At 45.9% G+C, this 22,894-nt stretch overlaps 1 protein-coding gene across 8 annotated transcripts in view; it reads right to left on the bottom strand.

The window, feature by feature from the left end:
• Window positions 1–6,767: 6,767 nt before the first annotated feature.
• ARSG (arylsulfatase G) overlaps window positions 6,768–22,894 on the bottom strand; it is a 2,325,381-nt gene continuing 2,309,254 nt past the window's right edge. For 7 of the 8 annotated variants that reach the window (XM_086930959.1, XM_086930958.1, XM_086930961.1 and 4 more), the window contains one exon: window positions 6,769–8,102. In XM_086930959.1, coding sequence (XP_086787085.1) covers window positions 7,828–8,102 — 275 coding nt within the window. In that variant the 3' untranslated portion in view covers window positions 6,769–7,827. Of the gene's footprint in view, window positions 8,103–22,894 lie in introns of all 8 variants that reach the window. The other variant, XM_086930962.1, reaches the window with a different exon arrangement.

The following is a 22,894-nucleotide window of genomic DNA, read 5'->3' as shown; positions in this document are numbered from 1 at the left end:
ATACTTTTTTTTTCTTATTACAGTTCCGTTCTGCTGTCAGAATATGCCTCTAAAATGAAACACAAAGCATTACAAGAAGATTATTGTCTCCTACATAAATTAATATTCCTATTTCCTTAAATCTTCGGATGTATTATCAGCTCTTTTTTTTAATGGATGCTTGCACATGCTGTGATCCCAAGTCAGTGACAGTCTTCCCTTTAAGGCTCCACCCCCACCGAATGTGCAGCCACCCCAAACCTATTTTGGTAAGACACAATGAGAGTCACATGTTAAATATGAATTATAATGCAGAATGTCTAGGTGCTTCACTTCCGTTCATAGTGGGAGTCAAGCAACCAGGCCCTTCTTGATGGTCCAGTGTGCAGGTGTTAAACAGCAATGACGCAACAATGCCGGGCTTACTTTATGCTGCCTTCATTTTTACCACAGTGTATGGTGTAGGGCATTGGGCAGCAGAGCAGCCAGCAGATGTAGGTTCGGGCGGAGTAGGCAGAAGCAGACACGAGGTTATCATTCACATCTGACACACCTCACCCATTTACCATGTCAGAAAGTGGAATGGAATCTGTGTGCTTCATGACTCCAACCCCACTCCGTGATAAAATTGACAGACTGGGTTTAAGGTGTTGTTGCCTCTGACGAATACAGGCTCTAACTACTTGGGGCCTCATTTACGAGGTTTTGGTGCCGGGCAGTGCCGCAAGGAATCTTACTGTGCTGCCCTGCATCAAAAGAAAAGGGAAGGAATGCGCCATATCTATGAGAGAGAGTGAATTCCTGTCCCTTTCCCCTGAGCTGGTGCACAATGAGCGGCAATGCGCCAACGCAGGGACCCTTGCATTATGATGCAAGGGTGTTTGCGTTGTAAGGGTGATTGTTCTTGTGCAGGAGGAGAGACCTTCCTGCAAAAAATATCATCACTAATGTGTGCTGCAGCACACATTGAGGAGAAATAAGGATATTTCTCCTTGTTGCGCTCCCTAACGTCACCTATAGGTTGGCTTTAGAATCTGATGAATTCCCAGGTTTAAGATTCCTCATAAATCTCGGAATGCTTCAGATTCGATTAGTTTAGCGTGGGAATACCCACAGCAACACCCATGGAACGCCCCTATCACGCAATGTTCTTTGTGAAAGAGGCACATGTCTATCTACAAGGACATGAAAAGCCCAAAAAGTGGCTTTGCCTGGCCTTGTAAATATGAAAGTGCCGCTCTCACAGTGCAAGAGAGCCGCGAGGGGCCTCATAGATGAGGCCCTTGGATGAGTCATGAAAATTAGTCCAGAGAGTAGGTGTGACTACTGAACACATTGAAAATGCACGTGCCCCTGTTCCTAGAACAAGGCATCTGCTGCCAGCCAGAAATGAAGAGGCACGGATGCATCCACGTGATGTTTGCCTTTACTTCAGACTCAGCACAAGAACTAGAGTTGTCTGTGGACTGAGATGAGTCATCTGTAGCTCCAGCCTCGCGTGCGATACGGGGGCCTGCCAAGTATGGGAAAGACAACATTGCACAGACTGCTTGTACCTAAAAGGAAGGTAACCGGTTTTGCAGCTGCAGCAGGTATAGGCACTGCAGAGTTATCCCCCCTTACTGCGTGTTGTAGTGAATTGTGGGTGTAAATGCTCCATTGCCACTCTCACCCGTACTTGTGCCTCTCTCTGCCTTCCCCGCTCCCCCTGTCTTGCCTTCTGCACATTTGCAAATAACCTCATTTGTAAAATCGGTGCTTCCTTTATTTTTTAGAACTATGTACGCAGCATCCTTCAAATGGTGAGAACTGATCATGTAAGAGCGGCCGGGTGTAGACTACGCCTTTGTGAAATATAGCAAAGACAAATAATTACTGCCAAAGATGGAAGCTTGTTGAGCATTACATTTTACCCCGATACTGTGCTTGAAATAATGCACCCAAAAGTAAAAGGTTTTGAATCTCTCTGTGTGATGCTCCCTTGGCATGTGAATGCAGACCGAGAGACAGGTTCATCTGGTTGCAAACAGGGCCACTTTTCCCAAACATGTCTCAGTTAGTGCTCTGAATGCCTGTTAACAAGTTAGATACAGAACTGTTGTGGCGTTTAGCTAAGGCTTTAGAATCTGTGTGCCTTCAACAGGTTTGTGTGCTCCATGTTCTGGCATTCTTTTGAGATAGCTGAGGGTTGGCTACTAGGGAGATGTCACCAGAGTCCTTGCCTCTAGGATAATATTACAGTGTGATGACTTACCAACAGCCCTGAAGAAGTCAGTGGTTTTATACCGAATGACGAAACACATTAGTTACGGGACTGATCGAAGACACCTGAACACATGTGAAGAAGGAAGCATAAAAGAAAGAACACTTTATCTTGTATTGACTTTTTGAAAACGTGTTGCTCAGGGGACTTATAATTTTTGTTCAAGTTGAGGGCATTTGTCCTCATCGAAGTTGGGGGTGTTGGAGGCCCTTCCTTCCCCTTGGAGCAACAGAGGACAACCTGAGACCTAGGCGAGGGTGTTAACGGTTTGTACAACCAATAACCTTACCACAAAGATCATTGTATTAACTGGAGCTTCCTAATGATAAAAGGCCATCTCTAAGTAAAGGGCACTGAGTAATTCCAATGCATTCAGATAAAAGAACTAGACATTGAGTATCATTACCAGGATAGACTCACAGAGAGAGGCTACAGAGAGTTATTGAAACAGGCCTGAAACCTTACAAGGTACAACAGCCATATTGTGAAAAAATAGAAAGGGAGAGAAATCAAATCTAGCCAAACCGAAAGGAACTGAGCCAGAGTCATTCCCAGAACTTCTGCATGAGACTGACTCAAAATGAAAGACTGGAAAAAAAAATGGTGTCGGATGTTGTAGATAAATCGGGTTAAATTGGGGCGGTGTCACCCTGTGGGTATTAGGGGAAGTATTACCCCCATCACCATTATGGTCGTCAACATGTTTCTGCCATTGGCTCTGAGTATGCTGCATTCTTCAAATATTTTAATTTTTTCACAGGTATTTGAGAAAACCAGCTTTAGGTTAGAGGTTGACATAGGTCACCCTAACATAGTGGCAATATCTAAAGTCATATTGGCAAGACAGGAACCTGACTTCCGTCCTGAAGACTGCCACAGACTCATTAGAGCCAATGGCAGAAACATGTTGGCAACAATAGTGGGAATGGGTTAATAGTTCCCCTAATCCCCACATTCCAGCTTTTAGTACATTGGTTTTCAAATCACTTTTTGCATGGGCCCTCACTTAAATGATTAAAAGTGCCTCACTGTTTTCAGGTGTAGGCCCGCTCTATATCAAACCAGGTTTTTAGAGAGCGAGGACTGCCTATGATGAAGCATGACACCTGGTGGTGTGTGAGGACAGATGTTCAAATCTTTTTTAGCTGACCAGCACTCCATCTACATAGTGCTGGTAGGGATACGGTTACATCACATAAGTGACTACAACTATGGGGTAGCTTGTACAGTGAGTATATAATTAAAATATTTGCCCAGGATCAAAATTTGAAACAAGTTTATGGGGTCAAGAGCATTACACTTAGGTCAAGTAGATTATTTAAGTCACAAGACCTGCAGGTCTAGTAACATTTTAATGATTTTTTATGGTCAGAATTGGCATCTACAGGGACTGGAGATTGCTAGATGAAACAAGCATTTACAATGCAATGGTCTCGGCAATATTATAGGTAGAGCTATTGGCATTGCTTATTATTATTTTTTTATCCCTAAGTAAATGTTATTGTCATTTCTATTGTCAATAGCTTAAGTGTTTGCATATGTGTTACATATTGCATTAGACATTTTGCATTAGCAGAGAGAAAGTGAGGTAGCGAGATAGAGAGGTATTGAAATAGAGAGTGAGTGATGTAGTGAGAGAGTGAGGTAGATAGAGAGTGAGGTAGTGATGGAGAGTGATTTTGTGAGGTAGTGGGATAGTGAAAGATTGAGATTAGTATGAGAAACTAACCGTGAAAAAAACATAATTTCGTCAGTCATTTGCCAACATTTTTGCTGACACTCGTCCCAAAATCTCAGTTTGAATTGCTTGCCACAGCTGCTTAGGTGCCTGTTGTTTTATAGTGAACTGGCCCCTATCTCCAATAGGTCATACAAGTAAGTGCCAGGATTTTAACAACGTTATCCTCCTGAACTAGGAGCCAGCGAATGCTGTACAAAGCAGGATTTATGGATCCCATCCTTTAAACCTTTGGAGAACCTAGGTTGCTCTGTTCAGAATCATCATAATTATTTTGCTGAGTATTCTCACAAATCCATGTATTGTGAAATACAATGAACACACCAGACGGTGTTACCAGGTGCGAGTCTCAGTGTCGGCTAACATCCCGTGATTTTGGCAAAATCACCTAATCTAGTGCTTAAAAAATAAATGAATGTGATAAATAAGTTTAAGTTTTAAACTAATTCGTACTCAGATGAAATCAAACTATACAAGATCATGCACAAATCTGGAATCCTTGAATTTCAAAAATGTCTAGGTGCGTTCCAGGCCTAAATTAATTTTAACTTTGTGCCTGCCTCCCCCACCCCTCCAAAAATGGGTGTGCTGTTAGATCAAGGAATGAAACTAGCACCTGAAATTAGTAATGGCAATTACACTGCTTCTAGAGATCCTTACTCCATACTTTAAAATCTGATATGCACCCCTCTGCCCAGCATCTCAACCTGCTGTCTGAACTGAACTAGGTCAGCCACATTCCTGCTCTGCTGACATGAGCTGCAGTTTCTCCCGTCTTTGGTGTGAGCCCATGAAGTACTCCTGTGGAGCCCCAAGCTCGAGTGCAACATAGCATATTCCTTCCGGCATGAATTGTACACATTGAATTACTACGTTACTGCTTTCCTACTGGAACGAAGTGCTCTTCCAGGTCCCAAACCCAGCTTCATGAACATGGATATTTGATAATCCTGGCAGAATCCGACTCTCATTTTTCCAGTTTCCGTCCCATGAATATTAGTGTCACTTCTTTTTGAGGTGTGTCTTACCCATCATCTCTTGAGGATTTATCCAGAATCTTGTTCTTCTGTTCTCAAGCTCAATTAAAATTAGAGTCCTGATGATGATCCCTATACCCTTCTAGCGGATCGAAACATCAACCACTATAACAGAACCTACCTCAACAGTTTATATAAGAAAAGGCACTGGTGTTCTTACGTTTTGATACACACTCAAGATCACTATTTGTCACACGTATGTATCACGTTCATTATTTTTTTTTAACTGTTTTTATTGAGATTTTAGCCATACATTACAAACATGCCAAATGAATCGACCTGGTAGAAGAGATTGAAGACCCCCGCTCTAAACTTCAGTTGCATCTTTAGCACAGAGTCCTGTCTCTTAAACCATGTGAAAGAGGGGCGGCAGCCAACGGCGGTTGTGAATGTGTGAACATTTCACCCGCTTCGCAAGGGCTTTCTTTGTTGGTCTCCACTCTCATTCTCACATATGGAGCCTGTTGCAACACACAAAAAGAAACCGTCTCAAAAATGCGCCCCTTAATGAATCGAGGCACACGAGCTCCACAGAATCGGCTGCCACAATTAACCATGTCAATTCGAATGCCTGACGACTCCGAGAAACGTATGCAGTCACTTGTGCTGACATTTTGTTAAAGCACGGTGGCATTATAGGCGCCGGGCACATCATTCTAAACTCCCTGGGGCCAATTAGCGTACTTAGCTGTTTCGAAAGGTGATTTTCGAGGCCTGACAGCTGTTGGGTGGAAGTTCTTGTCTGCTGGACAAAACCTGTTCTGTTCTGCTCGTATGCAGCCTTTGTAGTAATAATGCAGGAGCTGTTTCATAAATTAGATACAGTTCGTGCACGGCAAATTACAACGGTGCCTCGTGTTTGTGCGGGGATTTCCTTTCTGGAAAATAACAGCACTGTAATGGGAAGTAGTCGTTGAACCTGGCGCTTGTTGCAGAAAGGGCGACTTTTGTTGCATGCCTCAAGCCTCCGATCACGGAGAAAGCGAGACGATCCTCATCTCATGGGAAGACAAAACAAATAATGGCGGACACAACGTTCAAAATTTTTCGGATTGGGGGCGTGTTCGGTGTTCTCAGAATGGGCGTGGCCTAAAAGTGGAAAGAAGAACACCGAACACACCTCCAAATCCGAAAAGGACGGAGCCTATTCAGAGGGACAGCTCTCTCCTCCAATGGCTGGCCTCCGTTTAGGAAGCCAGCCAATGGGAGAGATATTTAACAACAAGGGGTGGTGATGGACAGAGTTTCTGAATTAAGCAGAATACTCTCACCCAGTCAAGAGATCAGGGCTAAATCCAACACCGTTTTTTAGATCACTGCACCATCCCAGCTCAGAACCTGGCTATATGCAAATTAGTCTGTTCCTGTCCCAGTGCATGATGGGAACAGGGCAAACCAAACTACCAAGCCAATTCTTACACTGGGAAGGAAACAAGCTTCCGGGGACCGGTTTCTGGCATTTCAGCCGTCGTCGGCCTGGCTTGCTTGAATCCTGATGGTGCAATGAGCAAGGGACTCACATCTGAGTATACCCTTCCACGCTTAGGGTGGACAAAATATTTAACAACAAGGGGTGGTGATGGCCAGAGTTTCTGAATTAAGCAGAATACTCTCACCCACTCAAGAGATCAGGGCTAGATCCAACACCGTTTTTTAGCTCACCGCACCATCCCAGCTCAGAACCTGGCTATATGCAAATTAGTCTGTTCCTGTCCCAGTGCATGATGGGAACAGGGCAAACCAAACTACCAAGCCAATTCTTACACTGGGAAGGAAACAAGCTTCCGGGGACTGGTTTCTGGCATTTCAGCCGTCGTCGGCCTGGCTTGCTTGAATCCTGATGGTGCAATGAGCAAGGGACTCACATCTGAGTATACCCTTCCACGCTTGGTAGTTTGGTCTGCCCTGTTCCCATGATGCACTGGGCCAGGGACAGACTAATTTGCATGTAGCCAGGTTCTGAGCTGGGATGGTGCAGTGAGCTAAAAAACGGTGATGGATCAAGCCCTGATCTGTTGACTGGGTACGAGTGTCCATCACCACCCCCTTTTCTGAATCAGCCAATGGGAGAGAGGCAAAAACAGAGGCGGGACAAATAGTCCACTCTAAGAAACATAAAATCTCGGTACTTCCGGTTCTGCCTTCGGCAGACTGGATATTACCTCGCCCTAAAAAAGGATCTACAGGAATGGGCTCTGGCAGACGAACAACTTATTAAGAATACACGAAGAGATGACAAACTCACAGAGCATCTGGTTAAATGAGCTGAAATTCTGACCAGGTTATCGGATCTGACAAATAATGGACCACCAGGGTAAAATGAGGATGAAGAACAGGGACTATAATGCTTTCACTACGTAACTAAAGGACAAAGCACACAAGCTTTCATAGTGGTGGGGATGATGTACTGAAATCTAATATAATAATTGTTGTACATTTATTTAGATGAGGGTAAGAATAATACTTGTCCATTGTTGATATGCAGTTGTCCATGTTGTTGGTAAAATTAATAAAAATTATTTACCGCCCAAAAAAAGAAACTGGGAGTAGATTTACTAATGTTTGCATGAGCGTTCATACAGCGTAACACAATTAGAGCAGGGTTTGCTGGCTTTTATAATGCATAGCTAGTGGGTGCTATATTTGGCTTTTCAAACACTTGAACAAAATGTTATTAAATTTACCTATGTGCATTTACTTTTAACACTCATCCATCTTTTCATCTGCAAATAAAGATCACTGAAGACGTTTCCAAAACCATTTGAGTGATGCAGAAATGAAAACTAAATACAAAACACAAGCCCTGCAAGTCAAAGTTCCTCACACCGGCACATGGCATGCCGTGGATTGCAACACGGAATGACGGAATGGTCGTGTGAGTAATCTGCTTTAGAGACATTGTCCACCGCGATATCCTGGAGAAGGTAACCCAGAGCCTTATCAATTTCAGGAAACACCCGCTGATATTCAGCAGAACTACTGTCCATTGGAATGCTCTCCTCAGGATCTTGGCCCAGATTGAAAATCAATGGAGGGTCGTGATCTTGCATGAGTCCAATGCTTCCATCGCAGGCCTGGGCTCCACCTACAAATGAGAAAGAACGACATCAAATGATTCCATCTGAAGCAATGGTACTGCAGGTGCTTTACGAAATGGGAAGCGCATGTTCACACTACTTTCTGGACATGCGTTTAATTGTCAGGGAGCATGTGCAGGTGTTATGAGTGGTGCTTAATAGAGTAAAGTAGAAGAAAGGACTTTCTATAAACAGCGACAGATAGCAAACATCAATAATACGGCAAAGCAAAACAGCTCATTGATTTGTTCACTTCCATCCCTTCCCTTTCACATAAGCTTATTTTGCCTCCTAAGCTCTCCTTTCCCCCTCTCGTCTAGCAAGTCTCTTTAGCACGTGCTAGTGACACAACTCTACCTACAACCATACAGTGCAGATCTCCAGTAAACAGCTAAAAAGGGGTCATTCATAGCTGCTGCTGCTGCTGTTTATGAATCAGGCGACGCTCATGTGGTCTGCTGCAGCCTATGGAAGTTCTGCCTGGTTCACCGATTGACCACAATTAATCGGGGGTCAGAGGTGTCGATGAAAAATGCAGTGCGACATGGGCAAGGTTGTGGGCTAGGACATTTGGCAAAGTTATACCCTACAAATTACTTAAGGATCACAAGCCTTTATTGACTTTGTTACTCACCAATTAGTCAACACAGGCCCCTCTGAGAGTTGTGACATGTATGAAGAATTTTCATGAGGACAATGACAGCAGCTAATAAATATGGGGTGCTTATATGATGAAGTACAGGATAAGTATGGGCAACCATTTTATAGAGGTCACTGGGTTTTACAAAGGTTCAGAACCTCTGACACCTCTGAAGGTGGCATCAAGGGAGGATTATTTGCATTGATGCTTCAGTGGCTGTCATGCTAAATGCGGTTAGTTCCAAGTAGAAGTAAAGGGAATATGTTTTGACGACGAGTGATGTCTGTTGGTGTTTATTTGTGATGCATGTTCATCGAACAAATATTTTCTGTGAAATGTGGTTCGGGGTGGGTAGCTGGCGAGAACTAGAGTAGCAGCTGCACGTGTGGCTTCTTGTCTTTCGAATGAATCAGTAAACCTCAGGTTTCATCAAACTGCTTTTGGTGTTCTGCCTTCTTAACAGAAAGATTAAGAATTTAATTGAAAAATCTTCTGAGTTAGCCAAGGTGAAAAAGCACGAGAAAAAGGGAGGAGTGTGGCCTATCAATTGAGAAGTCTCTTCAAATGTCTAACCTCCAGTAATTAATCAGTTATTAACTAACGAAGTTCTCCAACATTTACAATCTGCATTTCTAAAAATTTAAAGTTGCAATATTCAACTACTAACATTGTTGTCCAAGTCTCCGTTTTAAGAGTTCCTGTGCATTAACTGCAGCTCACGGCTCATTACTAATACTAAATGGCAGGTCACCTATACAGATTTAAATATAACAAAAAGTCGAGAAGAGATCCCTGGGATGTATTTGTTAGACCGTGGTATCTATACCCATACAGTTATACCATGGTACCCGGATTACAGGTTACGGTCTAACAAATACATCCCAGGGATCTCTTCTCGACTTTTTGTCCTTTGTGCCCTGTTCCCTGGTGAAAGTGGGGTAACCTCTCTTTTGAAATCCTTTAAATATAACAAAAGCACAGCTTCTTTACTCAGGTTTAGTGCTTTATATTTAACAAGTATTGGCCAAGATAATAACTCGTTTTTTTTACCTATTGGGGATCTTGTGACATTAATATTGTCATGTAACTTGCCATGAATGTTTTGAGGCAGTGCGTGACAAGTTATGAGTTACCTGCTAACTGAACCATAACTGGAAAACGTCAATGTTTTTTATGATGTTCTGTAACTAACTGCACTTCAACTGTGTTTTTCCACTAAGGGGCTTATTTACTGGAATTGTGGCGCAGGGAATGCTGTGCTGCCTTGTGTCACAGGGAAAGGTAGGAATGCACAGTATTTATCCAATACGGTGTATTCCTGTCCGTTCCCCTGCGGGGGCGCAGTTTCGGCAGCCTCGCACAAACACAGGCACCCTTGCACCACAGTGCAAGCGTGCCGGAATTACAGGCAGGATTGTGTTTGTGTAGGAAGGGGCGTCTTCCTGCAGGGACATCTTAAGGATTTTGGGCGCCGTGGGCTAAATGTATTTCGGGGGCCCCTGTTGGAACAGCTTTGAATTTATATAATCCAATTTCAGCTCTTGCATGAACTCTTTGGCCAGGTCACTGACACTGCACAGACACACTCATCCAGGTACTAAGGGGCATATTTATAAATTGTGACGCAGTGCAGCGCAGCAAGTCACCTTGCTGCGCTGCTCTGCATGAAAGGGAAAGGGCAAGAATGCACCGTATTTAAGTCAATATGGCGCAATCCTGCCTTCTCTCCTGTGTTGGCACCCTTTTTGCTGCCTAGCACAAACGTAGGCATCCTTGCACCATGGTGCAAGGGTGCCTCCTTTGCAAACAGGATTTAATTTTGTGCAGGAAGGGGCACCTTTGTGCACCCCCCCCCCCCCCCCCCCCAAGGCATATTCCTTTTTCTATGTGTGCTGTACACACAGAAGGAAGAAGTAACTAGGAGAAAAAAAGGTGTCTCCTGGAAAGGGGCGACCACTTGGTCCCCCCGAACGTATGGTTGGTGGCCCGGATCCCCCCGGGAAGCCATTTTGGGCGGGGGGCGTGTCTCGGCTGGTATGCCCGAAGCGGCCTAGCCGGGGCGCGCCTTTTCCCGCCCAAGAAGGGTTGTCCTAGACACCTACACCGTTGGCCACACCCCGTAGGCGTACCGGAGGAGGGTACACGCCCTCCCGAAGAGGAATAAAAGGAGCAGCAACCCGAAGAAGCCTCCTCTTGTTCCTGTGCTTGGAAGCTGCACCCTCTCGTTGCACGTGAGCCCTCGACGGAACAAGGAGCAATTTTATGAGAACTTGTAATTTTTGTGTTTCTCTTTCAGCGACTCCGAACCTTCGGATCCAGGACCACGTTGAACACCAAGGATCGAACATCCGACAACGATGCCTGGCAAGAAGGCCGGAAAGAAGGCAGGGACTGAACAGATGCTCCGCATGCTGATAAAGGATATGGCGAGCATGAAAAAGCAGATGGCGGCAATGAACAATTCGGGCAGGCCGAAGAAAGTCATAGGCCCAGCATTGCCGGGAGTCGTCCCCGCTGGGAGAGGTAAAAGGGCCAGGAATAGGGCGGCAGGGGGGGAGGTCCCAGTTCCCGAGTCACCCCGGGCAAGCCCGGTTAGTCCAGTTGAGGCCCCGGTACCGAGCCCGGACGCGGGCCAACCGATTCCGGTTGTAGTTACGCCCACCAACGAGGAGGATATGCCTCCGGAATTGGCCGCCCAGTTGGCCGCATGGCTTGGCAAAAATACAGGGGGTGCTGCTGCACCTGGAGACACGGCCGAAGAGGCCAAGTTGCTAATGAAGCAGTTGCGGCAATCGCGAGATGCTGCGAAGGCGAATCTCCCTCTTGTCACCCCACAGGTTCCATCGGAAGGACCGACGGCTGGCGGTGGGAAATCAGCGGGATCAGCTATGGAGTCGGGTAAGCAGCCATTGCCAATGGCAAAGGAGGGGTCTTTACCCTCGAGAAGGGAAAAAGTAGTCCAACATATTCCGCTGGCCACGAAAGAAATGATTTGGGCTGATAAGTATGTGAGTATGTTTTCTCTCCTGATTGACCATCACGAGATAGAGTATGTTAAGGCTCAGAAGGATTTGTGGCACCCGAGTGTGTGGCGCGCAAAAATGGCGGGGTTCAGGGTTGATGAGACGATCTCAAATTGGGCCAAGGCCTTTGCAATGTTTACTGCAGTCATGGGGGAACGTAAGCCCGAGGTTTTGACCGAATTGGCCTGCTATCAGGCACGTATAATGGATTTCTATGAAACATATGAGGGCGATGAATGGAGGGGTTATGATAGTAAGTTTCGTAAGGCCAAGGAGCACGATTCATCTCTGACGTGGGACTGTCTCGACTCCATCTCTTGGCAGAAGCAGCTCCTGCCGGGCACGACGAAGTCGTCTTCGCTTGGCGGGAATGGGTCGGCGCCCTCCCGCCATCAATCGGCGGCGCCCTTTCGAGCAGCCCCCGCTGGTGACCACCAAGCGAGGAATGGTGGGAATGGGGGTAGAAAAGGGGTCTGCTGGAATTTTAACAGAGGCAAGTGCACGAGGCCACAAGGGACATGTAAGTTCAGGCATGAGTGTGCAGGGTGCGGACATTCTTCACACCCTGAGAGTTCGTGTAGAGCCAAGAATGGTGATACCGGGGGTAGAGGAGGTGCCAAACAGGTCTAATATCGACCACGGGGTACCGCTACCTACCCCCGTAGACATCATGGCAATGATCCCCTGGCTAAACGAATACCCTGATCATGTCTCCGCTGGGGTGTTGCGGGACGGCTTCTCGTATGGTTTCCACATCCCGGCGGGGGATTTTCGGGGGGAACCACTGTGTAAAAACCAACTGTCCGTTCAGCAGAACCCGGTGGTGGTAGAAAGAAAGATTGCAAAGGAAGTTGCCCGTGGCCGGGTCGCAGGCCCATATAGGCACTAATTGTATTTGTTCACCGTTGAGAGTAGTCCCCAAGAAGGACCCAGGTGAGTTTAGGTTGATTCATAACTTGTCGGCTCCTAGGGGTCTTTCGGTGAACGATGCAATTTACCCAGGAGTTTGTTCGGTACGGTACGCATCCTTCGATAAGGCCGTTGCCATGTTAAATCGCCTGGGGCCCGGGGCGCTGATGGCGAAGTCAGATATCGAGTCAGCGTTCCGGTTGCTCCCGGTACACCCGCAGGATCAGCGTCTGTTAGGTTTTGTGTTTCAAGGACGCTACTACATGGATAGATGTATGCCAATGGGTTGCTCCATTTCTTGTTCTTATTTTGAGAAATTCAGTTGTTTTCTGCAATGGGCGTTTACCAAAGCTACGGGCTATACACAGGTTATGCACTACCTAGATGATTTTTTGTTCTTGGGGGCTGCCGGTGACACGGAATGTGCACAGGGGTTACGGGAATTTTGCATTCTCATGAAGCAGTTCGGCGTGCCATTGACACCGGGCAAGACGGTGGGACCATCTACTTCACTCGAGTTTCTTGGAATTGAGCTCGATTCGGTGGAGGGATGCTTCCGTTTGCCAAGGGACAAAGTAGCGAAATTCAGGGCCTCTCTCGAACTGTGCATTAGCAAAGAGAAGGTTACTCTCCATCAGTTGCAGCAAGCAGTGGGCCAGCTTAACTTTGCCCTTAGAGTGATACCAATGGCCCGCCCCTTTTCCCGCTCTATTGCACAAGCCATGGTTGGTCTCAAGGAAGGGCACCACCGCACAAGACTGTCTGCAGAGGTTCGCCAGGATATGCGCATATGGTTGGCATTCTTGGCGGATTTCAACGGTCGAGTGGTGTGGGGCAAGCCACCAGCGTCCTCGGACGAGCTGGGTTTATGGACCGACTCGGCAGGGAGCGTGGGATTTGGCGCCATCTTCGGTAATCGATGGTCGGCGCAAACATGGCCGACGTGGTGGCACACCAGTGGGCTCACAGGTAACATTGGGTTTCTGGAGTTGTTCCCCATTTTTGTGGCTCTGAAGGCATGGCCGGAAGAGTTTCGTGATCGCTCAGTGGTGTTTTGGTCCGACAACATGACCGTAGTCGAATGCATAAATAATCAGGCAGCACGCTGCAAGTGGATACTGAGATTACTGAAGGAAATTGTACTACTTTGCATGAGACTGAACGTTCAATTTAGGGCGAGGCATGAGCCGGGTGTGCTGAACCATGCGGCTGATGCACTCTCTCGTTCCCACATGCAGGCATTCAGGGGTTATCTACCTTCCGCGGACCTAGTGACGGCACCATTCCCCGAAGCACTCTGGTTACTCGGTGCCCCGGATTACAGGACCTCGTGGGAGCAAGCCTAGCCCCCAGGACATGGAAGGCATACGAAGGAGCGTTTCGTTCCTATTGTGCATTTTTGGGTCCAGCGGGAGGGGACAAATGGGGGCAGGAGGAGTATGTCCTAAAGTTTTTAGTAGCACTACACAGGGCAGGCCGATCAGCGGCAACGGCTAATAGGCAATGGGCCGCCATTGCATTCATGGCGCAGGCGCATGGCATCAGGGACCCCACATCGTCCTTTTTGGTGAGGAAGGCCCTGCGTGGTTGGCAACGCCTGGAGGGTCGTAGAGTAGACGAAAGACGCCCGATTGGGTTAGAAAGGTTGTCCCTGCTGATGTCGGTACTCCCCGCGACATGTTCCTCCCAGTCCGAGGCAGTACTGTTCCGGGCCGCTTTCGCATTAGCGTTCCATGGGGCTATGCGGGTGAGCGAGCTGGTTGCAAAAAATAAGAAGGATGTGGAGGGAGGTTTGTGTCGAGAACACATTTTGATCAAGGGTGATTCAATGGTGGTCACAATAGCCAGGTCCAAGACCGATCAGGGTGCTATGGGAGACAGTATTGTTGTCCAGCGCATGCGAGGGTCCCCCGGGTGCCCGGTGAAGTGCGTTGAGGAATATTTAGCACAAAGGGCTGAAGCATGGGGGGGAAGCTTGCTGAGACACATTGACGCCACCCCACTGACAAGGTTTCAGTTTCAGCGGGTGCTAACAATGGCTATCTCAGCGGCGGGCTTGGACCCGTGCGATTTCGGGACCCATTCCTTTAGGATAGGGGCTGCTACAGAGGCTACAGCCAGGGGTCAGAGTGTTGAAGAGGTGAAACAATTGGGACGATGGTCCTCGAGCTGTTATAAAAGGTATGTGCGGTTGCACATGTTGTGAAGCCAATGTCATGCACTCACGCTTCTTGTCTTCTGTTTGGTTTACAGTTTCGCGAGCATGCTATGCGGGGCGGACTGAGCAGTCGACCCGACACCTGGGGACCAGCGGTCAGAGATCACCGGCTGTGGAAAGAGTGGTGTGGGTCGTGGGCCACTCATACGTGAGGCGGGCCGGGGACGTATTCAAAGCAGGTGACATGATTCACGCAGCTGGGGAATACGGGTACAGGGTGACCTTCCACGGAAGGGGCGGGCTCTGTATTGACCAGTTTCAGTGTTTTGTCGAGGGACTACTAGGGCGGACAAGGTCACCGCCGTCTGTAATCATAGTACACCTGGGAGGCAATGATTTGGTGACACTCGGGCGGCGAGTACTACTCGAGCGAGTTCTGTCTACCGTTAGCTGGTTGGCGAGGAGGATCCCGGGGTGCACGATAGCTTGGTCCCACATGATTCCCAGGAAAGTGTGGCGGGGGGGACTATCGGTGTCAGCACTGAACCATTCAGTAAAGAAAGTCAATAACAAGCTTGGTAGGTTGTTTCGCTCGGCGCAGTTACACTGTATTCCACATGGATGTATTCGGGGGGAGCACATGTATCTCGAAGATGGGGTCCATTTGTCCCGGGAAGGGAATTTCTTACTCATAGGAGACTTCATAGCATGGTTAAAGGGTTTGTAAAAGCATGACCTTTAGTAGGAGTTGTGGGGGGTCCGGATAGCCGGTCAACTATCCGGCCTGTGGCGGTAAGGTCATGATCGGTGAGCAGTAATTTCAAGGTCCCTAGAGGGGGGGCGCCACCCATTATGGATGGGAGCGCCCGGGGGGAGGCGGCCATTGGCCCCTCACACGGGGAGGCGGCACCCACTAAGTATGGGGTCGCCTAAGGGAAGGCGGTCATAGGCCCCTCCCAGGGGAGGAGGCGGCTAGATGCCCCTCCGACAGGAATTTCCCGGGGACCAGGATATCCGCGACGGCGGATGTGATGAACAGTGTGGGGTGGGAGGGGGGGTCCACGCTACCTTCTAGACACCTCACACGAGTCCTTGGACGACCACTAAGATTGCGTCGAGTTAAATAGGGGGCCCCCGCAAAGACAAGGGAAATTGGAGTTGGCACAGAGGTACAGTCCTCTGTGCGCCCGCCCCTCACACCGTGAGGGGGGAGTTCTGGTAGTAGGGATCTGACACCGGTTGCGACCTTGCCGTTGGCCCGTAATGCTAGGATGTACAATTTTTAGAAAGTATGCATTTGCAGGATGTTTAGACTCGGATAGGAAAACCTTTGTATTAGAGATTTGTTAAGGTTAGCCAATGAACGTGTCTGCATCGTAATGTAATAAATGAAAATTGTACATGATATGAAACAGTTATTTTAATGTTTTAATTTTGTTTCATATTTTAATAAATACGGCCGGGAGGGTAACTCCCTCCCGCCTTCCAAAAGTTCAGAACTGTGTCCGTCTTCCCATCCTTGGGGATTGTGTTGGGAGGGGGTGACAGGCATCCCGGCCATATCTTTACGCCACCCATGGGAAGGCCTACCTTTTTAGCACATTCCCAGGTTTACCAATTCTGGTATACCTGGGAATGCGTCAAAATCTATAGAAGTTGCATGTAATCCCCAATGCAACACCCATGGAATGCCTTCACAGGGTGAAGTATGGCAACCCAGTAATTTGTGCTGCGTTGCTTTACTCCAGGTTCATGGAGCCACTCAGGCCCAAGCAAAGTGGCCTTGCGTGGCTTCATAAATCTCACTTAAGGTTTATGTTGCACATGTACCATGTTGCATGGTGCAAAAGTGATGGAAACTGGGTCATACATATGCTCCTCAATGTGTTTATTTATAATATTCAAGGATCATAGTGTGTGTTTTCAATATTTTTAACACAGCAGCAGCTTACTAATATTACTACAAATAATCTCTGTGACATCCTTCCATTTCTCATATGTGAGCTCTTGTTTTGATTAAAAATAAACTTTTTTTATGGATGTCTAAAAAATGTATGTAATAGACTCTCACACATCACTCACATTAACTATAAATTAAAGGAAAACGGAATTTAAAGCAATCCATTGAAGAATTATTCAAGGTCATCAAGGCAAGACTCTCTAAAGAACCGAGCTGTTCTTCTAAATCTAGGACTGCGTCAAAACACATAGGAGTTGCGTGGGAACACCCATGGAATGCCTCCCTTGCACAGAGTAAGGCAACACAGCTATTGACATTGTGTTGCATTACTCCATTTCTGAGAAGCCAGTCAGTGTCAAGCAAAGTGGCTTTGTGTGGCTTCACAAATATGACTGAGACATTTGGGTTGTGCACGTACCACACTGCATGGTGCATGCATGACGCAAAGCCCTCATAAATATGCCTCGAAGTGTCCAAGTGTGTGTGTGAGTGCAATTCAAGTGCAGTTATGCTTCCAAATTAAAACCATTAAACACAATCCATTACTTGCACAAATGCTGTGCTAACCACAATTGGCACAACAAATACACTCACCCTTAATACATTAAATGCAAATGTTAATGTTATAAACAAGCTCACATATTAAATGACATGAGACATTGCACTTACCACTTAGAAAGTATGAGGTCATATAAATTATTGATTTAAGTATGTGTTATTTAATGACGTTATTTTTTGTTGTTCTTTATTGATACAAATATTGTGAGGTGCTTTTTTGGCCACTGCTTTAAATGTACACCGCAAACCTGTAACTGGTTTCCATGAAATTCAAATTATCACAAGCAAGTTAAACATGTTAAATGTCTGCTAACTGTTGTGCAGATTGGTAAAGCTGTGCCGAAGATATTAGCAACAAAACACACAAGATGATGGATGAAATGTTTCACATTGGCAAAACATTTACCCCCAGTCACAGATCTGGGTTTAATCCATCGTTATTTTGCTCACCATGCCAACCCAGTTCAGACATGGCCATATGCAAATCAGTCTTGACCCTGTGCCTCATGGGAACAGTCCAGCCCGAACTGCCTAGCCATGTCTTCCCTGGACCTGAATCAAGCATCCTAGGACCGGTTTATGGCTATCAGCCATCAGCCAGCTTGACTACAGTGGCGTGGTGAGCACGGGACCCACGCCTGGGAATACCCTTCCCACATAGGGCGAACAGCAAAACACACAAGATGATGGAAGGAATGTTGCACATTGGCGAAACATTCACCCCCAGTCACAGATCTGAGTTTAATCCATCGTTATTTTGCTCACCAAGCCACCCCAGTTCAGACATGGCCATATGCAAATCAGTCTTGACCCTGTGCCTCATGAGAACAGTCCAACCTGAACTGCCAAGCCATGTCTTCCCTGGACCGGAATCAAGCATCCCAGGACCGGTTTCTGGCTATCAGCCGTCATCAGTCAGGATAGCTTGACTCCGGTGGCGAAGTGTGCACGGGACCCACGTCTGGGCATACCCTTCCCACATAGGGCGAACAGCAAAACATACAAGATGATGGACAGAATGTTGCACATTGGTAAAATATTCACTCCCCCAGTCATAGATCTGGGTTTAATACATCGTTAATTTGCTCACCACGCCACCCCAGTTCAGACATGGCCCTATGCAAATCATGGGAACAGTCCAGCCCGAACTGCCATGCCATGTCTTGCCTGGACCGGAACCAAGCATCCTAGGATGGGTTTCTGGCTATCAGCCGCCATCAGCCAGGATAGCTTGACTACAGTAGCATAGTGAGCATGGGACCCACGTCTGGGCATACCCTTTCCACATAGGGTGAATAGCAAAACACACAAGAAGATGGACGGAATGTTGCACATTGGCAAAACATTCACCCCCAGTCACAGATCTGGGTTATTCAATCGTTATTTTGCTCACCACACCACCCCAGTTCAGACATGGACATATGCAAATCAGTCTTCACCTTGTGCCTCATGGGAACAGTCCAGCCCGAACTGCCAAACCATGTCTTCCCTGGACCGGAATCAAGCATCCTTAGACCGATTTCTGGCCATCAGCCGTCATCAGCCAGGATAGTTTGACTCCAGTGGCGTAGTGAGCACAGGACCTACGTCTGGGCATACCCTTCCCACATAGGGCGAACAGCAAAACACACAAGATGATGGACGGAATGTTGTACATTGGCAAAACATTCACCCCCAGTCACAATTCTGGGTTTAATCCATCGTTATTTTGCTCACCACACCACCCCAGTGCAGACATTGCCATATGCTAATTAGTCTTGACCCTGTGCCTCATGGGAACAGTCCAGCCCGAACTGCCAAGCCATGTCTTGCCTGGACCGGAATCAAGCATCCTAGGACCGGTTTCTGGCTATCAGCTGTCATCAGCCATGATAGCTTGATTCCAGTGGCGTAGTGAGCACAGGACCTACGTCTGGGCATACCCTTCCCACATAGGGCGAATAGCAAAACGCACAAGATGTGCAAAATTCCGTCCATCACCTTGTGTGTTTTGAAGATATTAGCAAATCAATTATATTTTTTAACCTCCCTCCCCATTTAACTTTGCCTCCATTTCCTCTATCTCAGATCTGAATCAAATCTAATATTCTTGAACTGGACATAATGCGCTAAGAGCCAGTCATATTTCATGCAAATTCATTCTAAAGGTACAACATTTTTAGCACAAGAATTTTGTTTTTGCCCCTCATTTAACTTTGCTCCCTCTTGATGGATCTGCACAAAACTTTCAATATCCACAGAAGATTAAATATTCTAAATATCTGCACTAAGCTTTCCAACTGTCAAGGTATTACTAAAATGTAATGTATTCCCATCTTTCTTGAACACTACTGAACGGATTTACACTATTCCACCAAAAGCTTTGGCATAGTTATAACTTTGTATCAAGAATGTTGTAATGAATTCAATTCAGCTTTTTTTATGTATCGAAGGACAAAGAACCCTGTGAGAATTAAATGTAAAAACCACACTTTTTGGACTGCCCTCTTTCCTGTCCACTGACTGATGGATCTGTATAAAGCTTGCCATGAACATAAAAAAGAAAGCAAAAGAGTGGAAAGGAAGTGGAGAAAAAACTATTATGCAATTAGTAAATTGAAATACATAAAAGTATTTGGAAAAAGAATACCACTATCCTATAAAAGAAGCTCGAACCATCCATCTTTGCATGAGAATTGACAGGGCAAAATAACTTTTTGAAATAGTTAACTCTCTTATGAAACCTGCTATTAAGAACTCAGGAATTTTGCCATTTGAATCTCAATGTTGACCAAATACGTTCTTGAAAAAGTCAATAATATCTATGCCTCCCGGGTAGGAAATGCATTGCATAATGATTATGTAAGTGAACTCCCCCAGGACCTTATGGTTAATGACAATGGGCTCCCCCAGGACCTCATGACCAAGAAGGAACTCACAGCCTTCCTGGCCGTTAGGAAAGACGATATTGAAGATATTGAAGGTATCATGAAAACTGTAAAACCTGACTGTCATACTGTACTGATGAAAGGGGAAAACATAATTTACCCGGTTCAAATTGACATTTTTAACCTGTCACTCAAGAGCGGCAGGCTGCCAATTTCCTGGAAACATGCTTCCGTAAGACCCCTGTTAAAAAAAAACATTGTTTGATCCTGCCATAATTAAAAATTACTGGCTAATATCTCTACTTCCAGGCATTAGTAAAATACTAGGAAAAATTGTCAAACTCTTTTCATTATTTTTAGAACATAATATGATACTACACCACACCCAAACAGGATTTTGTCCTGGTTGTAGCACTGAAACTGCACTGTTAGCAGTTATGGAAGAGATTTAAAAATTCCATGATCAAAGCGGATTGGCCGCAGTTATACTACTGGATCTCAGTGCAGCGTCTGATACCATGTTTCACCCCTTTCTACTACGAAGATTAGAAGAGGTGGGAATTACAAGCTCAACCCTCAAATGGTTTGCCTCTTTTTTGAATGACAAAAGCTTTTAGGTTTACAAAAAAATCTTTCTATTCAAATTTGTGCATTTTAAAATGTGAGGTGCTACAGGGATCTGCCCTAAGCCAGAGGCTATTTAACTTGTATGTCTGGCCGCTAGCAGAGATTGTATCTGCATATGGATTTTGACTGGTGTTATTTCATTTACCCCTGACAAAGTGGCAGTGTCCAATCAGCTAAATGTGTGCCTAAAAGAAGTAGCAATATGGATGTCTACCAGCTGTTTAAAATTAAACAGCGATAAACTGATGTGTTAGTAGTAGGCAACAATCCCACTAGCTGGTCTGAACTAAACTGACTGGACTTTTTAGGGGATCATCCTAAATCAACGATGAAAAGTCTGGGGATCTGAATTGACAGAGAGCTCTCACTATAGGTTCTTGTCAAGAAATTAGCCACAAGCTGCTTTGGGCTATTAAGGACATTTCTAAAAGTGTTGAACATGTTACCCTGATCAATGCGGAGAGTGCTGGTTTAAGAATTTGTGCTTTCACGATTGGACTATGGGAACTCGCATTAAGTGGACAGTCCTCAATCTGTGATTTAAAGACTACATGTGATACAAAATGCAGCTACATGGATCCTGCTAAAATTACCTAAATATCATGGTTTCTCCAGGGAGTGGGAGTCTTTACATTGGAGACCTGTCTCCAAAAGGATTTAGATCAAGGCTCTAAGCATACCCCACAGGGCAATACATAAGAAAGCCCCACGTTAGTACAGCATTTGGTCTGTCCTTACAGCCCAAGAAGATCGCTGGGTTCTGCCACACAAGAGCTACTAAAACTACCTAAGATCAATAAATCAAGGTGTGGAGGAAGTTCTTTTGGTTGTTGCTGAGAGGTTATTGGAGGCTCCACCCCCATTCACCACCACGCTGCAAACGCACCTCCTGGCAGACTACTGATTGGGGAATGAAGTCCCTTTGGCTGCTAAGGCTCCTTAAGGTCAAACAAGCCCTCCTATTACCACCAGTAAGTCCCACACAGGGGGATTGCTGAGAGGTATTCGGAAGCCACACAACCTTTCTCCACCACTCTGCAAACACACCTCCGAGTGCACTACTGGTTGAGGGATGAAGTCCCCTTGGATGCTGAGGGTCTTTGGGGTCCCGGCTGTTACCTCCAGTAAGTCCCACACAGCAGGATTCCGTGAGCTGGTCGGTAACCCACCCCCTTTCTCAACCACTCTGCAAATGCGCCTAGTAGTAAAAAAACATAGAAGTTTAATTTAAAAAACCAAAGGTTACAGGGACGTTTTAGTTAGGAAATAAAACGTTATAACCTTTTTTATTCACTGAAGAAACCAAAGGCTCCAGGGATGTTAAAATTAGGCTCAGATTTCCCTTATAAAAACCAGTGAAATTCAGCAGTTATAGGTAGCTGAGCAAACTATAACTGAAGCCCAGGCAATGCACTGCTTATGACTTCAAATATTACATCGCTCATGACATGGTCAGTGACATCACTGCTGACATCTCAAATGACATCACCCACTCACTCCTCCATAGAGCTACTCAATTGTTTTTTTTCAATTTCAAAGCTTTATTCGACAACAGTCATAAAAGCAATTTTACATTCTTACTTACACATACAATAAATACTAAGACAAGGTTAAAATCGACATATTTTAAGACACTTATTAAACATAATACTGTTGTTTACGAAATTAGCTACATAAAATCATAACAATCAACCATATCAATAATATCTTTAGACAGTGCCTAGCTGCTGTAAAGTGCGGGTGCGTATAATCCATGACCAACCTAGGAATTTTACGATTGCAATCGCCAGGTAGGGTGTACAGTCTGATTCCAGTATTCTTAGTGCCTCAGTGCTCCTACGTGTTCCTAGATTTAGGCACACTGGTTTTATCCATTTACGTCGTGGATTAACATATAAGGGACAGACAAACAATATATGGGCTGTATTCTCTATCAAATCTTTGCAATGGGGGCATTTATCGTCCTGGTTTGTCGACCATTTGCAAGTAAACGCCTTTATAGGAAGCGTCCCAATTCTAAACTGAAAATACAGTTTTCTGTCAAGTGGTCTTTCGATA

The sequence above is a fragment of the Lissotriton vulgaris genome, chromosome 7 (genome assembly GCF_964263255.1).
Source record: "Lissotriton vulgaris chromosome 7, aLisVul1.2, whole genome shotgun sequence".
In the NCBI taxonomy this organism is placed as follows: Eukaryota; Metazoa; Chordata; class Amphibia; order Caudata; family Salamandridae; genus Lissotriton; species Lissotriton vulgaris.
The sequence above is the reverse complement of the archived record's forward strand: the minus strand, read 5'-3'. Positions and strand labels throughout refer to the sequence as shown.